Source organism: Carlito syrichta, unplaced genomic scaffold (genome assembly GCF_000164805.1).
Source record: "Carlito syrichta isolate Samal-C Ts95f unplaced genomic scaffold, Tarsius_syrichta-2.0.1 Scaffold309682, whole genome shotgun sequence".
NCBI classification, from domain to species: Eukaryota; Metazoa; Chordata; class Mammalia; order Primates; family Tarsiidae; genus Carlito; species Carlito syrichta.
The window spans coordinates 320,464-346,493 of NW_007253778.1; the positions used below are offsets into that span (position 1 = coordinate 320,464).

The following is a 26,030-nucleotide window of genomic DNA, read 5'->3' on the forward strand; positions in this document are numbered from 1 at the left end:
TAAACTATGGCATATCAGCACAGAAAGGATAAGAGCTGTCACATTCTTCAACCCCCTTTTCAGGGATGAAATCTATATTGCTTTGTTAGAGATTAATTTCTCAGAGCCTATAAAATGGAGGCGATAATAATCAATCCTATTCCACAGATAATAATGGTAAAAGCCCGTAAAAATAAAAGGAGGAGGAAGTTTTGCCTTTCCTCTTGGCCTCTTACCTATGATGGTTAGCATATTTTAAGGACACAAAAGTTATACTTGCTAAATTAAAATATGAGCAACTAGTGCAGCCACAAATAGGTGATGGGGCATGAAGTTAACATACCTTGGGTTCTACCAATGGGGAGAGCTGGTTCCCATCAATACTCTATGGAATGACAAGAAGGATTTCAATTATGTGGCGAAAAAGAGACCTGTGTTAGTCACAGACAACTCAGGACCACTTGTTGGCTTAAATCTGAAAAGCTCATCTCCTCCCTTCCCATCTTCATGTCAGGTAATCACTATCCACAGCAGGAAACACAGGTCCCTGTCTAACTCCATGGAAGGATGTCCTGGACAACTGCCAGCAACATGACCATGGAGTATAGCCACTGAATGAGCCTGGGACTTCTGCTGACTCCAGCCTTTATGGTTTTCTACTGTATCAGTGGAGAGGCAGGTACACTGCTGGAGTCCAAAGGATGATCTGCAGTGTTTGAAGTCTCTCTATCAGGGCAGTTTCTTTTGGTCTCTAATGACTAAGCTCAAGAGAACTCCCTTGCGGCCCAGGATCCACCTGTGACTCTCCCCTGCAGCACCAGGTTCACCTGCATGATCAAGAGCTATCCTCGTAAAAAGGAGCCACAAAACCCTCCTGTATCTTTCTAGACTCTTACAACAGCTTGATCTCCAATATCATAAATGATCCTACATCTTATTCCTGGGATCATCTCCTTTACCCACATTACTTCCTCATTCAAAAATCTCTATGATGCCTCTAAGTGCTTTGGGGATATAGGGCTAGTATTCAAGACTTTCCCTGATTTTATCAGACTCCTGGCTTTGATATTACCTCTTCCTGCTTCCTACCATTTCCTAAAACCTGCCTGTGCCCGCCTCCACCTCTTCCTCTCATCAACTCCAGGCAGCATTTCCTGACTTATCTTGCCTCTAGGCTGCCTTGGGCCACAAATGACTGGTTTTCTCAAAATGTTCATGTAATTCCTGCCTCCCTTACAACTTCGTAAAAGCCTCTAAAAGGTTGAGACCAGGGCATCGCCTGTATTTCCCAGCACTGTGCAGGGCCCAAAGAGGTAACTCAGTCATCGTTGTGGATAGACTGATGAGCTGACCTTATCATTCACAGATTCACTTCTCAAGTCTTCTAGACTACTGGAGAGTTTTTTCTGAGTCCTGCAAAAACAAAAGAGAAGTGAATAACGCAATAGTTACCAGAGAAGGAAGTACATGGTATCATTCACCCAGAGGACATTTCAAACACTTAAGCAGTAGCCTATCTTGGGTTTAGGGCTAAGGTCAAGAAAAAAATCACCCTCTCATAATAGCCATCCCACACAAGATGAGACTGGCCCAACTTGGATGATAGTCTGGTTCAACAATGAGTTGGAGGGCATAAGGACATCACTTAAAATCAAATAAAAAGTCTTTGGAATCACCAAAAAACTAGAATACACTCAATTCTATTGCATTGATGGGAAGTGACTAAAAGATGACCAATATCTACAGCCTCTAAAGACAAGAAAGGACTGATGCTGGGCCTGTTTATGAGTCCAAGGGTAGTCCATAGAGGAGAGCTCTTCTTAGAGTGGAGATCAGCACACCAGCCAGTCATAGCTCCAGAATACCACCTGCTAGGACCTGTCCACCCTCTGCTCTGGCTCTGCATGTCCTGAGTAGTCTGCTTAGAGAGATTCTGTTCTCTCAGGAGCTATTTTGCAGAGAAAGGCACCAAAAAAGTCAAGAAAAGGCAATGCCATCAGTGGTCACAAGGACAACCTTGTGTCAAGTCTCCCTGGCAGTCATATTTCTCAGTTTTTGTAAAAAATTAGCATCTTTTATATGTTTGTCTCTTGTGAGTCTCGTCAGCATGAGTTTCTCTGTGTTGATTTCTCCTGAGTGAAGTTATACCCCCAATTTTTTATTCTGCAAAACTAAGGACTGGCCAGTCACTCTCTCTGACATTATCATTTTTCTTTGGGGCTAAAGGCTCAGGGGAACTACTATTTTCTGGAAAGTGGGCTCAGAGAGCATAGGCTCTGGCGTCTTAGTACCATCCTGAGGAAGTGTCTGCCATGCCTGTGGCCATATTCCACAGAAACCTTAGTGGAATGACAGCCTGGTGAAGCCTCCATGTCTTCCTTACATGAAGCTCAGTTTGGAAATGTATTCTAAAGCACAGACACAGGGAACTAGATTCAGATTAGTCCACTGTGAAGCATCCCCAAAGCAATAAGACTGATTTCCCTGTGAGGAGAAATGACTCTCCCTTGAGAACGTGGATTGTCAGAGGGCAAAATTTGCCCCAAGAGTAGCAAGGCCATTCTTGAGAGGCTGATGCAGACAATACACATCATGAGATACTCTCTCTCAGCACCACAGAAAGACACAGATGAGTCGCAGCCACCTGTCTTTTGAGGTTGTAACCCTGTCTACGTCTATTCTCAGAGACAGTGATCCAGACCCTCAGCCTGTGGAAAGGGAAGCCTCTCTGCAGCCAGAAGTGGGTCTTGTTTGTGACTGCCCTGGCAATGGAGGGGCAGGTAAACCTGGGACATGGCGGCCATGCTCACCATACATAGCTAATCACCGTCCACTTCAGGAGCCCCAAGGGGGGCCCTGAGAGCACAGTGACTCTGGGGAAATGCTCAGACATCTTACCTCGTTTCCAGTGATTTCTGCGGCAGTGGAGGTGGTCCCACTGTGGGAGAGCTACATCTTGGAGGCATCTGCACCAAAAACAGAAGAGTCACCAAAAGAACAGTTACTGTTTGGGGACCACCATCATCTTTTCCCCTTCTCTGGATGGAAGTTACATTTCTGCCCCTGAAAACAGCCACAGTAGATACATGGATGTCCAGCTATTTCAAGATGCCAAGGAGGTAGGCATATCAATTTATCTGGGTCAACTTGCCTCTCCTTCCTGGACCCTAGATATTAGACAACGTTCATATCCCAGCAGTAGAGTCCTGAGATCTGGGTCCCTGGGAACTTGCTGCTCTTGTCCTTTCTGAGCTTGGTTCTTCAGTTTTTCTTTCCATTCAGAGATTTAGCCACTGCTTATCCTTCTAAAAACACTCTTTTTAGTTTACATGAGCCAGAGAGATTCATACAATAGAACCAGTTTTTAAACTAACAAAAAAGAAAGAAAACCTGTATGTTGGCTATAGAGGCTACAGAAGATATCTGTGAAGCAGGAATGCAGCATTTTAGAAGCTATAGTTATCCCTCTAAAAGTGCAAGGCACAAATATGTTGAATTCTACTGGGTATCAGGATCATTATAGACCCTGGAGAAATAGTAGTAAGTAAAACAAACCCCACCTTTGGTCTGTGCTTTCCAGAGAGGAAAAACAAAAAGAACAAGAAACTTGACTAAAAAGAATTTCTTTCTTTCTTTCCCTTCCTTCCTTCCTTCCTTCCTTCCTTCCTTCCTTCCTTCCTTCCTCCCTCCCCCCCCCCCCCCCCTTCTCTCAAGTCAGAGTCCAGTGGACAGCTCACAGCCACCACACCCTCAACCTGCTGGGCTCAGGCCATCCTTCCACCTCAACCAGTTCCAGTTCAACTAGCTGGAACTAGAGGAGTGAGCCACCACGCCCGGCTAATTTTTTGATTTATTATAGAGGTGAGGTCTTGGCAAGTTGCCCAGGCTGGTCTTAAGCCCCTGGGCTCTAGGCAAGCCTCATGCCTCAACCTCCCAAAGTGCTGGGATCATAGGTATGAGTCACCGTGCCTGGCTTAAAAAGTAGAATTTCTATCTTTGGAAGTTTCAGTACCAACCACATTGCTCCCAACCAGAACAAAGGCCAGAGCCTCAGTCCCATACTCCCCTACTCCTTCCTCAAGGCCTGAGGGCCACTCCGTTGATTTAATTATTCTCCTGTCAAGATGTGTATTTGACAGGTGTCTGACTAGATCCTCCGTCAAGCTCAGGGCAAGCTCTTGGGACCAGCTGAAACCCTATATCATGGACAGAAACACAGTACCTCTTGTTTAATTAATTCTTCGGGGCCTTTATTTGCAGGGTTCCATTTTCTGAAGCTTCCCTCTAGCTCTTCATCACTGATTGAGAGTGTTCTCTCGGAAGGCCCTGGAAGCATTAATGCATGACAGGTAATCACCACTGTGTGAACTGCTCAGAAACCTATAACTGTACCACAAAATCCTGACATTGTTTCTCCTTCATTAAGAAAGACTAAGAAATATTTACAGGGACATTATAAACATGACTCATAAGATTCTTCAGGGTATCTGTGCAAGGGCTGCCATGAGGGTCACTTAAAGGTCAGAGTTCACCTGCAGAACAGAGATGAGCTAACCAATGCTTCCAAACTTCTCACCCCTGGACCACAGGCAATCAGGTCCTGGGGAGTGACTTGACCCAGATCCCAAAGTATTAGAGAAAGAGGGGCCATGTAGTCCTGAGCAGTGACTAGTCAGCCATATCCCAGAAGAGGCTTGGCTTCTTCCCAAGAAGAGTCAGGAGCTCAACCTGAATCAGAGGTTCCAGAAAACCCTTCAAAGAGCCCTCTCTAAAACAGCTGCTTCCTCCGGATCTGTGATGGGAACCCAAGGCACTGGCATAAACAACAAGGCAGGCAGCTTGGCACATGGACCACCATGCCCATGAGAACACTGATGCTGCTTGCATGCTGAATTTAGTTTGAGCAGCAAATAGGACACACAGCAGCTCTCCTTGCCCTGTGACTTTCTGCACCCAGGCACACAGTTATTCAAGGAAGGCTCCCAGAGGGCCCTCCTGGTTAGCAGGGAACTTTAGATTTCTAAGAGACAGATAAGCTCTAATCTCCAATGAGGGCACTGAGTCGATTTGATCCAAGTTTAATGCCACTCGCTGTTTCTAAGGGGTATACTGGGAAGGTGTGCAATAGACCCTCCAAGAGTTGGGAATCCAAAGGTTTATCTTCTTGGTGATCTGGATAGTTCCTGAAAGTTCTGAGCTGACTGTCATTTAATAAAATTTCTGAAATCAGCAACTGTCAATTACCCATCATCCAGAAAAGTCTAAACAGCTCTGTTCTCCAGTAAGGGATCTTCTCCGAAAAAGAGGTGAAACATTATATGGGAGAATTACTCTTGGATTTAACACAGTTGATTTCTCTTTCAGAGAAAACGATAGCATCACCTTGCTCTTACCTTGCGTTGCCATCACGATCTCCTTCACTCTCCGATACTGGTTTAACAGCCCTGTAAGCTCTTCTATCCGACGGTCCTTTGATGGTACAAGAGGAGATTTAGATTAATTAACACCACTTCTAGCATCTTAGATGATTTCATCCTAGGGTCCAGGCTACGTTCTGAGCACAATGAGAAGAAATCGCATGTGGGATGCACAGAGCACTCCAAAGGAAAAGAGTCCAGGCCCCATCCCACAGAGCTGAGATTTCAGTGATCTGCCTCATAGGAAACTGCAGGCACTCAAGTTCAAACCTGACACTACCTGAAGGCTATGGGTCAACAATAACCATCCGAGACACCCTTCACAGGGCTGAAACATTTTCAGGAGCATGAAACTGTCTCCCTACTGCCCTGAAAAAGTCATTGAAATCTGCCTCCTGGTCTGAGTGTTGCCCTCTTGAGCTACACACACACACAAAAAGACTAAAATAAAGCTTTTGTACTTATTCCAATATTCTCACCTGCTCCCTTATACTGTAGAGGAAATTTTCAGAGGAGATTATTTCTTTCAAGGCAAAGGCCTAGGAACTTAAATCCTGAAGTTCCACAAACTTTGGTGTGAAACTTCACTCTGCTATTTAATAGTTACCTGACTTTGGACAAAATTACTTAAGCACTTTGAGCCTGTTTCCTCATCTGTAAAATGCAGGGTGATGATCTTTGGAGATAAACAATGTTTGTACCAGCCAGGTGCTCTCTAATTATAGAGGTGGCTATTTTATGATTATTTGAAATTATATGTGAAGAATGTAAGGTGGCAGAGTAAACTGAGGTACTGCATGCTTGCAAGTATCTCTAAGATGGTTTTATCATCAGATCATACACTTTGGACCATTCCAAAGTTTTGCTCGGTGTCCCAGTAGGAGCTATGATATTGGTAGTACCACTGAAGTATTTTTTTCCCACACCAGCATAAACAGGCTGGGCCCCAACCTGCCTTTAGAAAATTCCATTTAGACAAAGTTCCCAGGCATCAAAGTAAAAAATGGGTGACTGAGGTAGTCTTTAGGAGGCAGAAGTGGTTTTCCTGGCACATTCCTGTGTTGATGGATTAATGGGCATGACGCTGTCCAGTATATCAGAGACCAGCAGGGACCAAACAGAGCCAGGAATGTCCGCTGGGAAAGGACAAAGCTGGCCAATTTACCTTATCTTCATTGGCAACAAGCAAAGTTTCCATCCCCAGTTTCAGGCGTTGAATTTCTTGATCTAAGAGATGGAGGTGTAGAAAGAATTATTTATACAAAAGCAAGCAGCTGCTCACACTTCTGAGATGCCCCTCAAGTTCAAATTTAAAGACTTTCCATGTGGCCATGGCTTGCTTGCTTATTTTATTTATTTATTTATTTAACATTACATATTGGTTGGAACCTAAATAAATGAACTTAATATTTTGTCTTCCCTTTATAGACATCTTTGGGTAAAATCAAAGTGCATGTACTCAATAGTAACACAGAGGAACCCCAAAATCTTTCACAACCAAAATTTTCTTAAAATACAGACATTCTTATAATTTACCAAGTAGGCATGTACCTGGGCTGCTGACTGATTTTAAAGAAAATCATATAGGCTAATAGACAGTAGGCAGTGGAATAATTAAAATAAGAAAAAAAAAGTCTACAGTTCAATGGAGACCAGGAAATAACAATTATGTAAAAGAGATGGATACTTGGCTTTAAGATGGTACAGTTAAATGACTAACAAATATTTAGAAGCATCAATAAACACGTTCAAACAAACTATATGGCTAAGGAAAAACAACCTTTATTTCATTATAAACCTACAGAATTTCCCTATGGCTGAGGGATCTGTGTCAGCTGTAGTGGAAAACCCAAGACCTTCTCTTACTTGGAATCTAACAGACTTCTTCCCAAACTGTTCTGGAGAGTCAGGTCAAAGGCCAGTGCCAAAGGAATTGCCACATAGCTAGATTTTCCAAAGAATGATTTACACCTACCCCTAAACATAATACTACAAAGGGGATAGGGATATCTATATAAGAAAAGTACAGGAGATAAGGAGCATCCTTATGAGATGCTTGTTACATTCAACAAAAATAGCAGTGGTAGATCTATGGGCTTTGTGTAAATAGTTGTAGGGATGCATTTTCAGAGCAAAGTAAAGATTACTTGCTCATTATTTTAGGCTCCTAACAGCTGAATCAGCTCTACAGCTCAGTTTGCAAGAGAAGGGCAGTAAGATCCAGACGAAGACTGGCAATTTTTGTGAGTGTGTGTGTCAGAATCGCACTCTGTCACCCAGGCTGGAGAGCAGTGGCACACTCACCATCACCCCAGCATTGACCTGCTGGGCGCCAGTGATCCTTCTGCCCCAGCCTTCCAAGTAGCCAGAACTATAGGCACACGCTACCATGTCCAGGTAATTTTTGATTTATTGTAGAGATGAGTTGCCAGGGCAAGTCTCGAACCCGTGGGCTCAGACAATCCACTTTCCTCGGCCTCCCAAAGTGCTGTGATTATGGGCTGAGTCACCAAGCCTGGCCAAGACTGGCAATCTTAATTCATTGGTCAAAAACCAGCTTGAGCAGCAAATGACCAAAGGACCAGCTCTAGGAGGCACCCAGTGATGGAGCAAGGTAGGCTTGAACTGTGGAGAAGCATGCAGTAGAAAGGAAAGCCTGCCTGGCCTAGAAGTAATGGCATGGGGCACTCTGTGTCCAGGCTTGTCATCAGAGATAATCCAGGGTGTCTCAGTAGAACTCAGCCTCCATAGGCCTTGGCAGGTAGGTGACACACTCAATGGTTTAAGGAAGATATTGAGAAAGGCTGGGGGAGGGCAAGCATGTTGGTCACTAATTTGCTTTTCCCCTAAGCCATTGTTGCATGGCTTCCATACCCCAGGTGGAGATTCAAACTAAGCAGTGCTGAGACTGCGATGAGACTAGGTAATGGCACCAATCCATAAGAGATCTCTGGCATTGCTCTGTAGCTCGGTGGCAAGTGGAGAAGTTGGAAAGTGTATGATTATTTGTATATATGGTAAGTAGCCATAAATATAAAACATCTATTCATAAGAGTAGTTGATGATTTACTCTCTATTTTTAACTAGTAAGATTTGAACTCCTTAGGGACAATTCACCATCTTTTCGCTTATTCAAGAAATATTTCTTAGGAGCCTACAGTGGGTCAAATATTATGCTGGGCTCTGTGAATATGTGCTGTGAATAAGAAAGATACAGTCCTTGCCCTGGTGGGGATGACATGAGATTTCCCAAAACATAATGCTGATAAAGTTATAATAAGTGCTATGAAGGAAACAGGAAGAATGTTGAGTTAGAGACTCAACATAGGACTGAGGGCACTTATTGAAGTAGGGTGGCCAGGAAAGGTCTTTCTGAGAACTTTGAGACATTTGAGAGCTAAAGAATGAAAAGGAACTGATTTGTTTCTGTAACCTCAGGGCCTTGTATGAGTGTAAGGAAGGTATCCATGCAATGACTGAATAAATTGCTAAACTTTCCCTTTGGTGATCACACAGAAACAAGGCCTTCAATCAAATGAAAGAATCAGGTATTTTCCAATTCTCAGTAAAAGCTCCAGAGATGGCTGCACAGAGTTTCAATTCATACTGTGCCTCTGAGAAGACTTCAGAGCCAAATCTTCTGGTTAGAGTAGAATTCCGTGGCAATAATATCATGACAGAGCTGTGTTTTATAGGCATTCATGCACACACATGCACATATGCACATGAACACATGTACATCCATTCACTTGGATATGCTTGCACACATACATGCATATATGTGCACATTGGCATGCCTACACACACAAGTATACACACACTCATTCATAGAAACACATGTCCACTTATAAGAGTGAACCCAGGGCCCAGGACAACTGCGTCCTGTCACAGTCAAGTCAGTCACCTCTTTCTGCATGGTCACCATGGAGAACTGCTGTCCTGGAGAGCTGGCTGTGCAGACGCTCAATTTCTGCATCCTTCAGGGCCACCTGCTCTTGCAGCTGGGCTACCTCAGCCTGAAAGAGCAACAGAGGATCTCTATAAGGTCAGAAGAACTGCCAAACCATGATGGGCCCTAGGATACATTAGGAGTTACAAGCAGAACTGAACAGAGGAGGGCCTCATTGTCCTCATCACAGGGTGGAATTCTACTGGATGAACCCACTCTTCCAGGCCATTCTGGTCCTGCCTACCGCTCTGCCCATCAATGTGCTCCTTCCCCTGCATTCTCTACCTGACCAGGCTCTTTCTCTCCCCTGCCCTGTGAGGCCTAGATGACCTGAGGTCCACGGAGCTGGGACTGTGTGCAATGGGAGGGCTGCCCTTGGTACAGAGGAGGATATTCTCTTTCTGGATGTGGTCTACCTTCTCCCAAGGTATTCATGCAGCAGCATTTAGAAGCACCACTGTAACAAGTGCATGCAGCTTTCCTCTTTCCAGTCCATACAGGAAATACAGAGGCAATCAAATTACTACTGGCAGAGAAAGGGTGAGCCAAGGGCTCCCTCCCACCCTTTGGGCACTGTCACTGCCTCTGCCCAATCTCCAGGCACGAGTGCATGCTCACCCACATATACAGATATACAGCATTCAGGAGTGCTTAGCCTATATACCTTTGCCAAAAAAGCATGTAAACATAGCACAAAGGCACACACACATTCATACAGGCACATATGGGCAGCTGCATTGAATGATTCTCATATCTGCACTAATTATAACAGGTTAAATTTCACACATAACACTAGTCCATACTTTTCCATACTCATTAGTAAAATTGAGTATGTTGCCTCCCAAAAGGCACTTTGGCTTTGGAGTCAAACAAACCTGAATTCTCTCATTTCCTAGTTGGGCAAGTAAGTTAACCTTTCTAGTTTCAACTTATCTATAAAGTGGGAGAAAATAGCAACTACTCTATGGGACTTCAGTGAGTGTTACGTAAAATAATGGTATGACAACTTAGCCCAGAATTTAGTATATACTAAATGCTCAGTAAACGCTACTACTATTGCTCCTCTCATTCTAGTCCTTCCCTTATGAATCCAGTTCTCTGAGAATCAAACCAAACAAGAAAAAGGTCGAGAACTGACCCTTGAGCTTGTTAATGGACAGCAAAGGCTTCTACTCTGGTCATTCACTTCCTATGCTGTAGCCCAATTACATCCCACCTTTGGTCATCAAGGTTATGATATGGGCTGCCCAATACCACAGAGACCCAAGCTACTCTCTGAACAACCCCAAGAAACCAAATGAGCATCAGCCCTGTTGGTGGCTCCTCTGCCAGACAGGCCTTGTGTTCAGTTTTACCACTGAGCACCCACTCTGTGTCAGCCCCTGCACTCATTGCTTTCTTACATCAAATCTTGCCTTATTCTCACAAGAAACCATGGGAGAAAGCCCATATCTCAGGTGTAGTACAGGATTCTGTGTTAAAGTCACAGAGGTACTGAGTGACTAGACCAGGATGCAAAACCCGGCTTCAATGCCAGGACTCCCAAACCCACCTCAAGGATTTCTAAATAAACCTTCTTCCCTTACATTCCCAAAATGGGACAAGGGGTGACAAGGGGTAGGGTGTCCTTACTCCAAAGTTCACAGTGACATACTGACCTGCTGTTCTGGGCTCCACCCACAGAGGCCAGAGAGCTGGGCCCTGCCACACTGTTGGCACACACTGGGCCCTGCCACACTGCTTGCTGAGTCATGCAGTCACAGAGCAGCTTTCCAGAGCTCACTTAAGGCTGAAGTGCCCATGGGCTTATGATTCATGGTGACAGTGGCTTCTGAGGCATGAGCTTTGGGACTCTCAACCCAAATGACTCTCATTTTTACAAGGTCCAAACGATTTTTGGAATACAGTCCCCTAACCTTTCTTGCATCTATATCCATTTCTCCCTTTCTTTGCAGACAGGATGGGTGCTGGTATCTGTTAGGAATTTGGATACCTGATTCTTGTCTGCTGGTTCCATGGGTGGACTTCAGCAATGTGGGTCTAATGAGACAGAGCCCAGCATCTGGCACTAGGCGGTCTCTTCTGTCTGAGGCCAGCCTCTGAGGGAGGTCAAATGGGTATATACTATGGAGTCTATAGACCAAGTGACTGGGCGCAACCTTTCTTGTGCCAATTTCCACAGAATAGGCAGGAACTATAGGTACACTGTTATCTCTAGAGTCATATCTATCCCCACAGCTGAGAAGGTCAACAATGACCCAGAGATCCTCTACTTGACTATAGGGCAAAGGATGCTACTGCCATCCCTGCCACAGCCTCTGCCACTGCCACCATGGTCAGAGTTATGTGGCAAGAGGACCAAGACAGCCATATAGACTGGCAGTCAGGCAGGGATATGTACCCTGGGTACCTGCAATTGTTGTGTCTCATATTAAACCCAGGGACCATGTCCTACTATCACTGCACTGGAAGATGAATCAGCAGTAGAGGCCAAGAAGCCCTAAGGAGAAAAACGAAAAACTTCTCCAAACAGTGGTTTTCCCTGCAGGAAACCAGGATGATAAGGGAAAGAGAGCATGAGGGCATGAAAATGACACAGACCCAGAAGCGAACCTCACTTTGGCCACTCTGAGCCTGTTTTGTTCCCAGTAAGATGAGAAGAGTAAAATGTACCTCACTAGGTTATTTAATGGATTCAATGAAAAAAATGTGTACAAAGAGCTTGGTACACTCTGGCATACAGAAGGTGCTTTTCACCTGGTGGTAACTAAATAACACTTAGTATCTCAAATGTCTACATGCTAAGGCAAAGAGCTTTGGTAATTTAAAAACAGGAGAGTTGTTTGGTTTTATTACAGAGGGTGGTATGTACAACTTCAAAAATTTCACTAAGACAGGACTCGTTTGGGTACAGCATTCTGATGGAAGGTTCTGAGCTACTGGACAAAACCAGCGCCCCTAGAACTGATGACCACGAAGCACAGCACATACAAGGGTACACTCAGATAAAACAGACCAGGAGACAGATGGATCTGATTGTCTGGGTTGGTGCTAACTAGCTGTAAAATCCTGGAAAAGTTATTTAATCTATCTATGCCTCAGTTCCATCAATGTAAAATGGTCAAGCAAATCATTTTACATGTATATGGTTTAGTATTATATGGCTATTAACATCATGTTCGGTGTTTTTATAACATGGAAACGCAATTTTTTAAACAAATATCAAAACTTGAGAGAGAGACACACTGGGGAGGGGAGGAAGGGAGAAAGGGAGGGAGAGGGAGAGGGAGAGGGAGAGGGAGAGGGAAAGGGAGAGGGAGAGGGAGAGGGATCCAAAAAGAAAGAGAAAACTATCTGGAAGCAAATAGTAACAATAGATAACAGTAGCTCCTGGGTGGTATGAGTGCTTTTTATTCTTTTAATTTTTATGGTTTGAAAATTCTCTATAATGAGTGTTATTGCTTTTGTAATCATTAACAATTAACTGGCAGAAAAAATAAAAATACAAACTGTAAGTTAGAAGAACTCCAATAAGAAGCCTTAAACTCTAAAAAGAAGTAAAAATAAAAACGACTACAGGGATCACCCAGTAACACCCTTGAATGGTGCTGTAGACACCTTAGGGAAAGGCAGTGTGTGCCCTGCTCAGGATCCCTCAAGTGTTTAGGGTTGGCAGAACTCCCACCCCTCAAAGAAATCTTAAATGTATTGTGATGTGAAACTTCCTGATGTTTTAATGACAACTGATTCATCATTTAAAAATACAATGTGCAGGTCAAAAAAAAAAATAAATTCAGTCCAATAGTTTCACTCTCTGCACTTCAACTAGTATAGAAAAAGAAGAAAGAGGGCAACCCCTTTGGGTCCCTTCCCACTGTGGGAGCTTTCTGTCCTCTCAATAAATCCTGCTTTAAAAAAAAAAAAAGAAAAAGAAAGAAACAAAGGAAGGAGGGAAGAAATTTATTTCACAATAGAATTTATACTTAGTGTTCTTTAAATAGCAAGCTCCTCAGTTTAATGGAAGCATGATTTGATTGAAGAAATAATTTGAAGTTTATATTTTAAGAATACATTCATTGCCCAAAATAAAGTATGCCTATTTAAAAAAAAAAACCAAAACTAATTATCAAAGGGACTGCTAAATTTAAAATGATGCACCCAACATCTTCTTTAGTACCCATCACTCGCTAGCTGCCACTCACTTGCTCGCTCCTTGACTCCCTGACTCCCTCCCTCCCAGCCCCTTCTTGGCCCAACTTCAGCTAGGTGCTATGGAGCTCAAGGAGTGGAAGCAGATGTGGTTACTGCACTTCAGCAGGCTTTCTCCACAAGGAGCTTTCCTGGATCAAATCTGTTTGCTGTTCTATCTGGGCACTGCAGCATGTCCACACAATGAGGCTGATTTGCATTTTCAAACTTAGGCTACTGGAAACCCCGAGTTTGAACACACTCTCCCCACAAGGATCAAAACCGTCTTTACCTTAGTGGCCTTCAGCTTCCACTCATACTGATTCCGTTCATTTTCCAACTCTTCCACTTTGATTTTGAGGTGCCTGAGCTCTTGTAGTAACTCCTATAGGAATGAGGGAGAAAGCAAGGTTCTGATGGTTAACGGGCATGCCCCAGATTTACAAATCTGGTTAAGCTCATGCATAGAGGATACAGCAACCGTATCAAGCTCCACACTGCAGCTTTAATCTTTAAACATGGTCCTCATATCAGGAAAGCTGCACGGTCATTTAAAAACCAAGGCCAGGGAATTCCAGATGTGAGAAAGCTAAAACTTTCCTCTTACTTTTAAAAATCTGTTCTGCCTGCACCTTTTTTGGACATCGTGTCCTCTAGGGGTATGCCAGCATCATGCACAGGTATGTAGGAGGTCAGGCAGGTAAGGATTCAGAGATGCAGAAATGAGACAGCTTCTTCCTTTGGGATGCAGACAAAGTAGTAGGAAGCAGACTAACTGGGAGCATCTCTCTGTGCAGGGGATGAAGGAACCCAGAGGAGGTGGCTGGTGATCCTGGAAGGCTTCACAGAGGAAGTGACAATCATCAAGATGGAAACGAAACCCTAAGGAAAGCAAATGCTAAGTGCCAAATGTAGACACCAGTAAAAGTGTTCCAGTACAAAAGAGGAAACTGGTTTGAAAAATGGAGGGAGGCATAAGGCATCCAGGGTAAAGATAGGAGACAGAAAAGGACATAATCCTCTGCAGAGGATGGGTGTAGGCGCATAGTGGGAGATGAGGCTGGGAAGTTAAACTGGGAAATTAAGTGTTGGGATGAGAATATAAGTTCTGATGCTAGCTTTGGATAGTAGGGAGCTACTGAAGGTTGCCGAGTGGGGAATTGATATTTAAAACACTTTGCCCATGTTCATGCAGCTTGTTAAGTGGTGGAGTTGACATTCAAGACCATATCTTGTCACCCCAGTGCCCCTGCTTTTGAAACAACCCCTTTAATAAAGAAGACAGCACTGTTGTCTTGAACCAAGATTCTCTTAATAGACAATTGGTCCAGCTGACTAGTTCCTATCAGAAAAACTGGCATAAAGGTAGTTATTTTCATAGGTTTTCTGAACTCCAGACTTACACAACTATCTTCCTACTTAACATTTCCACATGAATGTTGCAAAGGAATCTCAGGACTGTCACATCCCTAGTGGAATCCCAAATTCCCCTTTCTAGTTACCCTTGTCTCATCAAATGGCATATCTGTCCATCTAATGGTCTATGATAGAAACCTGGGATCTGTCTTAGGCATCTCCCTCTCCTTACATATGCAATTAGTCCCCAAGCCTTATTAATTCCACTTCCAGGAAAACAACTTGAATGTCTCATTTCTCTTCGACTCAACTGCCACTACTTTGGTCTAGCACTTAGCATTTGCAGCCTGGATAGTCTGTTTATTGGTTTTCATCTACTGTCTTGCCCCTCTTGAGTCCATTGACCCTCATGCAATCAGGAGAACAAGATTAAAGCACAAATCTAATTGTGGCACTCCCCTGCTTCTCAAGGCACATACACTTTTACGCATGACCAACAGCCTGTCCTTACCCAGCACCCCACCTGCCTCCTGGATCACTCTTTCTCCACAGTTATTCTCTGGCCACAAGGTTAATTTTTAGTTCCCTTTTCCAACTTCGGTTTTCTCAGACAGTATTCCCTCGTCTGGAACTTCCCACTAGGTTAACTCCTGCCAGTCTGTCAGGCCTTCCTGAGCAAAGCTATCCCAACCTCCATACTTCATCAGGGCCCTGGCTATACTCCTTTGTTGTGCTCTGTGTGACTCATACACAGTTTGCAATTAAATCCTTATTTGTATGATTGATAATGGCTAGTTCTCCTCACACATAGAAGGTGTACACTATTTGTCAATAAATAAACACATGAAACTCAAGTCATTCTTTCACTGGCCTGGAGGTCTTGGCCTTCTGAGACAAATCCGCCAAGAAGTGACACGGTTTACTGTCAAATTCTGTAGAGTAATTTATTAAGGCTGCCTTATAGTTGAGGTGAGCATTTGCTGATGTCTGTTTAAAATATTATCTTTCAACCTGAGGTTACTGTACCCATGATACGCACCACCAGGTTTCAAGGCTTTGGTCACCTGCTTTGACTTGCAGCAGACACAGAATCATTTTCTGAGAACATTACTGGGGCTGCCTGAGGAACCCCAATACCCAGAAGTTGAGAGTTTTTCTGGCTAGGCTTGTATCCTAACCAGGCTTCTCAGTTTGCCCTGAGAGGGTACCAGGCCTGCTGTTACCAGAATCAGACTGTGCAGGTTACTATTGCCTGAGGGGCTGCCACTTATAGGGACACAGAGATCATGCTCTCCAGGATCTGTGATCTCTCTGGCACAGCCTCCTCCTTCTATGCTTTCTTTTGGCTGATCATGGGCTACCAACACTAGCATATGTTTTTTTCTTTTTCTTTTTCTTTTTTTTTGAGTCAGTCTCACTCTGTCACCCAGGCTGGAGTGCAGTGGCATGCTCACGGCCACCCCATCATCGACCTGCTGGGCTCAGGTGATCCTTCTCCCTCAGCCTTCCAAGTAGCCGGAACTACAGGTGCACACACTACCATGCCCTGCTAATTTTTTGATATACTGTAGGGATGAGGTCTCACCAAGTTGACTAGTATACATTTTATCTTCCTTTAGAAGTCTTGCTGGAATAACCTATTCAATATGGGACATGCCCTAACACCCTCTCATGGCTTCCCTATCCCAAGCTACACTCACATCTTGACTTTGATTTTGCCCCCATCCTTTAATGTATAACAGCAGGAAATCTTCCTCACCTGAACCCTCCTCCAATGCCTAAGACTGGGTAGAGATTTTTGACAGGTTCCATAATTGAGTGTGGATCATAGTAACTTCCCACAGAACCAAGGTACCCTCTGTAGTGCTCAAGGCTACTATGACCATGGCCTTTTTCTGGAGGGGGGCTTGCAAGAACCCTTCAACAACAGGCTTAGAGGCACAAGGCTCATCTCTGCTGCGTCTGCCATCACCTGGCATCAGCAAAGTCATAGAGGACCAGGTCACTCCAGTATGAGAAACCAAGTCCAGAATCCCAGCCAGATAACCCCATATGGCCCACAGGTTATAAATCACCCTGTTGTGATTATGTGTAAGAAATTTTCCTGGAAATTCAGATGATGACTTAATTGTTCACAGTAAATGGAAACTTAGGTTTTATTTTCTCACTGGGGGTAAACCTCCTTAAACATAAACTTAAAAGGATTTTTTCCATAAAGTTATTTTTTCCTTAAACAAACAAACAAACAAACAAACACAAAGAATCATATGAAATGATGCTTTATTTAATCTCCCAGCCCAGGAGAAAGAACCAGTATCTGGATTATAGATCTGGGGAAGAGAATCTCGAGGTTTCCTTTTGCACAAATGCCCCATCACTCAGAGGGTCTGGTACACCTCATTCCCAGCCCCAGGGGAGATGGGTGCCCTCACCTGTCTATGGGTTGGCCTCACTTGCTCAGTGAGGGTCACAGAGCTTACCTCACATCCCAAGAAGAGTGACTCCAAGCATTGCCTAAAGGTAACAACAGATCCATGCTAAGCCACCACACTCTGCTCTGGTTAGGAGAAATCCCAGCCCCTCCACAGTGAAATGCTCACACACGCATGCTCTGTTATACTTAAGTATGGTTCCTACAGGTGACCCCTCCCAACGGGCACAGTCTTGGCTGCAGGGCTGGGGCTCGGCTACAGCGTCGCTGGCCACCACCTCCTCGGGGTGGTCCCTACTGAGTAACAGGCGTTCTTGAATCTGCCTGTGGATGTCCAGCTGCAGCCTACACATCTGCTCCTGCAGCTCACTGATCACATTCAGAACCGACTGTAGGAAGGAAAAGAAAGGAGAGAAAAGCACTCAAGGTCAGCCATGGAACTACGTAAGGGAGCAGCCCAGAAGGAAGTGTGCACAGTGGGGGCAGTAGGTGGCACCCAGTGGTTGATGTCAATGGCCATCCACTTTTCTTCACAGGCACCCGATGCCTGCCCTACCCAGAAATTTGTCTTGCAGTTTGAACAAGCCCCTAACAGCTCCTTTGTGCCACACTGTCATGTCTACATCTGAAGTAGCCCTTCATCCAAGCAGAAGCAACGGCAGAGATAGATGGGTGCACAACAGAGGCACACACATGAACACATCCCCATTCTACACATGCTAACTCCCTTGCCCAAACAGCCAACATGCCAACATTCATGCACAGGAGACATTTGGCACACATCACACTTATACATGATCATATGTCCCTAACCCTAAACTTAGACAGGTACCAGTATATCTATGTTAGCATTTATCCTATATTCATCCATCTTTTCCAAAAGACTATCCCAAGCAATGTTTTTCCAGTGCTTTACTGATGTTTGAATTACCTGATCTACCACGACAAGACACATTCCCAGTCAAACCAATGAGGCCAATCTGATGTGACTCACTCCTAGAGGACAGGGATCCCTACTTTGTCTTCCAGCTTCCTGCAAACTATCACAGGGTTAACTCCAAACTTAATAGACCACATTTATAGAACCCATCAAACTTTTCTTGCCATTTTGAAAAGCAACAAGAAAATAGTTCATTTCTAGGTTTCTAACTTGATTTTCCTGATCACTTAAAATTCACCTACAGCAAGCACTGGGGACTGCTGTCCTAAGCTTTTTGTATTGTCAGAGGCATCAGTGGAATCAAGTCCCTTCTTTCTTTGATCTTCTTATTAAGAACACAACTTTTTTTTTTTTTTTTTGAGTTGGAGTCTTACTCTGTCACCCAGGCTGGAGTGCAGTGGCATGCTCCAGGTCACTCCAGTATCGACCTGCTGGGCCCCAGAGATCCTTCCACCTCAGCCTTCCAAGTAGCTGGAACTACAGGTGTGCACTACCATGCCCAGCTAATTTTTTATCTATTATAGAGATGAGGTCTTACCAAGTTGCCCAGGCAGGTCTCAAACCCATGGGCTCAGGCAACCCACTTGCCTCGGCATCCCAAAATGCTGGGATTACAGGCTGAGCCACTGAGCCAAGCTGAAGCCCATAACCTTTTTTTTTTTAAGGTTTTCTATTGTCCTCAGCCTCATCCTTTTGTTTGGGGTGTCCTTCCTGATTCTGACCATGCAGGTGCACTTTTATTTGTCCTTAGTATACAAGTGTTCATTCTATCTTTTGTACAAGCCCTTTTGAAAACTATTTCCTCTCTAGTACCTCTATGCTCTAGTACCTCTCTGCTCTCTCTTTCTCATGGTATTATTTGTGAGATTGCACGGTGAGAATTATTTTTCAGTAGTTCAATATTCTTGAGTCTTCTTCTCATCTAGAGGTCTTCCTCTCATTTTGAGTCTTCTTCTCATCTAGAGGGAGTTTATTTCTAAACTTCCAAAGGTATGATTTACCAAAGTCTACAGTGCATGTCTGTCTATGCCTAGTTTTTCCCTCGCTCACTTTCATGAACTTCCATATAACAACAACAACTTTCTCTCAAAGTACCCATCATTTTTATTTCATAAACCAATTTCTTCCTTTTCTCCAATATTGAAGTTAGAATTGTAGTTTTCCCAGTTGTTTTTCTACCCTCTGAGTAGACTGTAAGCAAGTGAAAAAAACAAACACACTTTCAAATACTTCCATATTCAGCTGGAGATCTTTAGGAGCTATATAGTTGCTGCTCTCCTCCCTCCATCACTGCCCCTTGCCTGCATCAATTACACATCGGGAATGCATCTATTTTCCTCCCTCTGCTCAGTGTTATGCACTTCTGGGCCACTCTGCCTTAATTCCCCCCAACCCTATGTTGCAGTTTTCCAGTATGTGCCCATCCTTAGGCTTGGCATTTCAACTTGGCCTTGTAATTCTTTATCTCCAGGGATAGCTCATATCTTCTCTCAACAGTTCTGTTCATTTCCCACAGGGAAGACCCTTTTGTAGCTCTGTTCCATTCTTGGTTCCCACATCGTGAAGACTAGATGACATTTATGAGGTTATAATTGCTGTCCTGTGTGGTAATCTCAGTTCACTTTGTTTTTTAATCCCGCTTTGCCAACCATCAAGATTCTTTCTTCTTATTATGTTTATATGTGAGGCTATCGTGTGCCTCCCATAATCATAGTGTTTCCCATCCCATCTTACCTGTTAATCTTATACACAATTTTACTAAGTAATTTCTCTATTTTTTCAGGCTCTTAATATTGTTCAGGTACTCTTATACACTATGTTGCTGGTGGAAATAACCTCTGTACGCTATAGAGGGCAATGTGGAAAAATCTGTCAAAATTTCAAGTGCATGTACCCCTTGATGCATCAATTTCACTTCAATATCCTCATACATGTTCAAGATTATTCACTACAGCATTATTTGTAATAACAAGAACTTGGAAACAACCCAAATGTTCACTGGGAGAGAACTGGTTAAATAAATTAAGCAATAGTCAATAGTAGAACAGTATGGAGACATAAAAACGAATAATTTTTTTAAAAAACATACTTGGTATGAAAAAAAAATTCCCAAGACTGCTAAATTTAAAAAAGAAAGGCCAACATTCTAAGTGGATTATCACAGAAACAAAAAAACTGAATACAGTATGTTCTCATTATAAGTGGGAGGTAAACAGTGGGTACATATGGGCATAAGAATGGGAACAACAGATACTGGGCACTCCTAAAGTGGAGAGAGAGGAGAGGAATGGCTGAAAAACCACCCACTGGATACCATGCTCACCACCTGGGTGACAGGCTCAATAGAAGATCAAATCTCACCATCACGCAATATACCTATGTAATAAACCTGCAATGCACCCCTTGAATCTAAAATAAAATATTTGCTGACAATCTAAAATAAATTAGACAATGTCCAAAAAATACCCACAAAACAACCCCAAAAGAAAACAAAAAGAAAGAAAAGAGAGAGAATAATCCACTACCTGTTAAAAAAAGAGAAAGGTCAAGAATAGTGTACTTTATAAAAATGAAAGAAAGACGTGCATGTGTGTGTGTGTGTGTGTGTATATCCACATGAATTTGCTTTTCCATGAATAAGATAACCCTGGAAGGATACAAAACAAACTGAGAGCATTGATTCTTGACTACTGTCTGGAGGACAGGTGCTAGAGACTTTCTGATATATACGTTTTTGGTTTTTGAATTATGGAAGTATATTTCTTATATTCATAAAAATAAATAAACAATATAAGTAAACTAAAGACAAGAACAATAAAACTCTCCTCAACAGGGCAGCTCATCTCAGAGCAAACACAATCTTTCCGGCCCTCGCTCTGTATTTCAAGCCCAGCATTCTGGTTGCCCCACTTCAGAAATCAGAATGCCTCTTTTCCAAGGTCCTAGCCACAGGAAGAAGGGATGGCACACCACCATCTGTGCTGGAAAACATTCCATTTTCTGCAGGAAATCCTAAAGCTTCTCTTCAGCTCGCTTTCTGTTCATGTATATCCTTATCAGTTGGGCCCTCTTCACTTTCTAGCACATCCAGGATCCCTGCTCCCCTCTTAACACACTGTTCCAGTAACTACACACAGAACCCTTTGGTGCCACCACGGGATCCAGGTGAAGGTCCCCTGCACCCCAGCACATAGAGAAGCCAGAATCCCTTCTCTGAAGAAGATTCATCTGAGCAATGTGCCTTTGAAATGTTTTTGATCTATGTCCACACAGAGGTTTTTCTTTGCCTCTGGATCTCTCTCTCTCTCTTTTTTTTTTCCCAGAAAGCAGGATTTATTGAGGACAGAAAAGCTCCCACAGTGGGAGCGGACCCAAAGGAGTTGTCCTGGATCTCTTTCTTGCATGCTCCATTCTTCCTAATTCTGGTATTTATTTTCCATGTCAATCACTCTTCCACAGCCCTGCTTTTCAAGAGTAAATCTAATTTGTCCCATCTTGGGTACCCTGAAATGACCAGGAACCAATGCAAACGGCTGATAAGTAAAGGTAAACAGGAAGCCGGGCACAGTGGCTCATGCCTGAGGTCCCAGCACTCTGGGATGCTGAGGCAATAGGATTGCCTGAGTGCAGGGGTTTGAGACCAGCCTGGGCAACTTGGTGAGACCTAGTCTCTACAATTAAAAAAAAAAATTAGCCGGATATGGTGGTGGGTGTCTAAAGTTCCAGCTACTTGGAAAGCTGAGGCAGAAGGATTGCCTGAGCCGAGCAGGTGGAGGCTGTGATAGCCAAGATCATGCGACTATACTCCAGCCTGGGTGACAGAGTGAGATTCTGACTCAAAAAAAAAAAAAAAAAAAGGTAAACAGGAAACCCAGTATTCACCCATATCTCACCTGAGATGCTACTGACTGACTCCTGAGCAAGGTCAGGCATCAGGAAACCTGCACCTTCACATCCTCAGGTCTTACAGAGCAATTGCCAGCAATAATTTCCACAACTCACAACAGGCGGCAGGGTACAGGCTTAGCCTATGACGAGAACTAGAGGTGAAGGAGCAGTCTGCAATGCTCTCAACACCAGTAACCTCTTTTTTTATTAAAACATAAAACAGAATTTGAGGATAAAGCCTGAGCTACACTGAAGAGATTTATTTCAGATCTGGCTGCCATATACCTGGTTGAGGGGGTGATGGGAGGGGAACAAAAACTGCTTTTTCCAGACCAAAAGCAATCAGCCCTTAGGCCAAGTACATTCACTGGAAAAACAGCAGCAACTTGGTATGGGAAGCAGCATTCTCTTTACTCATGTAATTACAACCTCTGGTGACCTTAGCTAGCAAAATGCTTCACTCCAAAATAAACATCTCCACCATCTCCACACACATGACAAAGGTGCAGCTTAAGCCGCACTCCATGGTTTTAAGCCCCTGGCGCTCCTAACAGTCAAAAGAGAGGCAGAAGTTCTGGGCACACCAGTAAAGATCAGGTCCAATTACAAGAAACAGGAATTTGTTTCAGGTCATGTGGCTGCTCACTGATTATCACAGGCTTGAACAGCCTACAAAATTCCTCCACGTGGAAACCTAATATTTGTACTAGCAACTGGGAAGAATTGTTATCTGGTAGGACTGAGGCCAGCTGCTCAGGTCTCTGTTGTCTCGTGTATGAACAGATTGATGGAAAACAAAAACAAAAGCCCTCAGATTTCAAAACACTCTTTCATAAAAGAAAGAAAAAAAGCGAACAGTAAAATGACTGTGGTAGTAAGACTTATCCCAGAAGTGGGAGCCCTCTTTTTCTTCCTGACTTCCCTAAAAAGGGATGGAGTTGTCCCAGCGTGGTACTAACTCTGCATGTTTCCACAGGTGGACTGACTCTCACAATCATGCATGGATCCCTAAGGCGGGTAGTGCAGAACCAGGCATGTGACCCACATTGACACAATGAGATGCAATCCTAGGGCTTTTGCTGGAACCTTTGAGAAAGAATCTCTTTCTCTGCAGGAGTTGCCAGGTTGGCAGCGTATCAGTCTGAGCCACTGATGGTTATCTTTGTCATCACTTCGGGAAGCTTGCTTAAGAATAAGGGTAAGACAGACGAACCAAATGATATGGTTAAGGTTGATTTCTAGTGACACCATGAAATTACGAGGACCTAGTCATACTGAACTTTTTAAGCCCTGGACTTTCCAAGGTATGTGACATGACTCTCTCTCCTTCCTTTTTGTCTGAAGTGGATTTGAGTCTCTGCCACTTTAAGTCTTTTTCACAGAGTTTATTGAATTCTGCACCCAAAGCCCTAACATGTGTTCACATGTAATTACACATCTTGAAATACTGGTAAAAAAAAAACAACAACAAAAAAGCAGGAGAGAATTCAATTACTTCTCTCTGAACACTTACAAAACAGAGTCCATTTAAATAACACTTCATACAGATCGACTTTCAGTCTGTGTGACCTTTGCAGTATGTAAATAAAGAATCTAAGTCTATTTCCATTTCTGGAATGCTTAACACTATCAGTAAGTGATCAATAAAAGCTAGTTATTACTATGTGTCCAGCTCTATGCTAAGGTCTCTACACATATTATCTCGTTCACTCCTCAGAATAACCACAGAAGTGGGAAGGATTACCATCTCCATCTTAAAGAAGAAGAAATAGAGTTTGGGGAGGTTAAATTAACTGCACAAGATCACAGAACTACTGAGTAGCTGAGCTCAAATTAAAGCCAGCAGATCTGATTCAATGGACTATACTTTTTTTTTTTTTAAGTTGGAGTCTCTATCCATCACCCAGGCTGGAGTGCACTGGCACGTTTATGGCCACCCCAGCGTCAACCTGCTGGGCTCAGGCCATCCTTCTGCCTCAGCCTTCCAAGTAGCTGGAACTACAGGCATGCACTATAACAGTCAGCTAATTTTTTGGTTTATTGTAGAGATGAGGTCTTGCCAAGGTGTCCAGGCTGTTCTCGAACTCGTGGGCTCAGGCAATCCCCCCACCTCGGCCTTCCAAAGTGCTGGGACTACAGGCCTGAGCCACCAAATCCAGCTGGCCTATACTCTTAATTACTAGAAACTATGTCATCAGCTTACTGTAAATATCTTCTTTCAGCCAACTCTACTCCTTACTAATGAGCATATTCTTAAAAGCAAATGCAGGGAATATGCCCAAACAGTAGAAGTGTTCCAAACACCAGTGTTTACCCAGCAAACATGGCAGGTGTCAGTACACAGTAATGCTGGCACTTATCAGAAAGGAATAATATCCATCTTTAGATTGTGGAGATGCCTAAATGAAAAGAGAAAAAGATAAACCATTCTTCACTGGTATATGAAATGCCAAATACTATGTTAGGTACTAAGTTAAGCAACTTTCATGATTGTATTTAGACTTTACCACACAGTCATCCATTTCACAGATAAAGAAATTGAAGTTCAGAGAGACTAAGGAGCCAATTTGTTGAAGTAGAGCTATTAAACAGTTATGTCAGTAAATGAGTGAGCTGTTTCTCAACGTAAAACCTAACTTTTTCTTTCATAGCTCATGCTACCAAGAATGAATATAAGGACTTAAAGATAGAGGCACATGAAGATGGTTATCCAAGGTTAAAGGAGGCTGCCGTCTCTCAAATAAAGGAGGTGGGAGCCTAAAATTCCTTAAACATTTATTCAGGTCGGGCGTGGTGACTCAAGCCCGTAATCCTAGCACTTTGGGAAGCCAAGGTGAGAGGACTGCCTGAGCCCACAGGTTTGAGACCAGCCTGGGCAACTTGACGAGGCCTCATCTCTACAATAAATCAAAAAATTAGCCGGGCGTGATAGTGCATTCCGGTAGTTTCAGCTACTTGGAAGGCTGAGGTAGAAAGATTGCCTGAGCCCAGCAGGTTGGCACTGGGGTGGCCATGAGCATGCCACTACACTTGGGCGATGGAGTAAGACTCCAACTCAAAAAAAACCCCAACAAAACCATTTATTCAAAAAGGAGTTTGGTATGCTCTAGCCAATGGTATATGAAGCCTGAAAACCAAAAACAGGAAAACATTCCCTAAAAGAAGGCATGTAGGCTGGGTACGGTAACTCACACCTAGAACCCCAGCACTTTGGGAGGCCAAGGTGAGAGGATTGCCTGAGCCCGCGGATTCAAGCTCAGCCTGGGCAACTTGGCGAGACCTCCTCTCTACAATAAAATAAAAACATTAGCCAGGCATGGTGGCATGTGCCTGTAGTTCCAGCTACTTTGAAGGCTGAGGCGGAAGAATCACCTGAACCCAGTGGGTCAAGGCTGCGGTAGCCGGAAGTGTGCCATTGCCCTCCAGTCTGGGTGACAGAGTGAGACTCTAACTCAAAAAAAGATAAGGCATGTGCATGGGCACATCCAAAGGACCCACCAAGAGAAAATAAACACCCAACTTGAGGTTCTATCTGGGTCAGGGACACGCACATCAAGAAATGTCTCCAGACTCCTTAGATCCTGTGACAATGGCATGTTGGGAGGCTGACTTCACCCCAGTACATGGTAATTACCTTGGTTTTCACAGAAGACATCATGTGTTCCTCTGCATTTTGTCTGATCCTTCCCCTACTTCTACTTCCCTTTCCATCTTTGTCAGCAATCTGAGGGAGGATAAGCCTTAGAGCCAAAAGTAGATGGTTTGGGTATTGTCGAAATTTGCAGCCCTAGCAAAACCTGATAACATGGGATTAACAGATCATTGCATCTCTAGTGTATAGATATTTCTGGCACCTACCAGCTTCCAAGCTTGGGAAGATGG

General features: G+C 43.6%; 1 protein-coding gene across 4 annotated transcripts in view; it reads right to left on the reverse strand.

Moving 5' to 3' along the window:
- PPFIBP2 (PPFIA binding protein 2) overlaps positions 1-26,030 on the reverse strand; it is a 157,708-nt gene that overhangs the window by 27,078 nt on the left and 104,600 nt on the right. For all 4 annotated transcript variants that reach the window (XM_021717324.1, XM_008067521.2, XM_008067523.2 and 1 more), the window contains 8 exons: positions 13,826-13,918; positions 9,301-9,412; positions 6,562-6,623; positions 5,373-5,448; positions 4,202-4,305; positions 2,878-2,945; positions 1,332-1,392; positions 323-364 (listed from right to left, as the gene is read on the reverse strand). In XM_021717324.1, the coding sequence (XP_021572999.1) occupies positions 323-364; positions 1,332-1,392; positions 2,878-2,945; positions 4,202-4,305; positions 5,373-5,448; positions 6,562-6,623; positions 9,301-9,412; positions 13,826-13,918 (618 nt within the window). The remainder of the gene's footprint in view (positions 1-322; positions 365-1,331; positions 1,393-2,877; positions 2,946-4,201; positions 4,306-5,372; positions 5,449-6,561; positions 6,624-9,300; positions 9,413-13,825; positions 13,919-26,030) is intronic.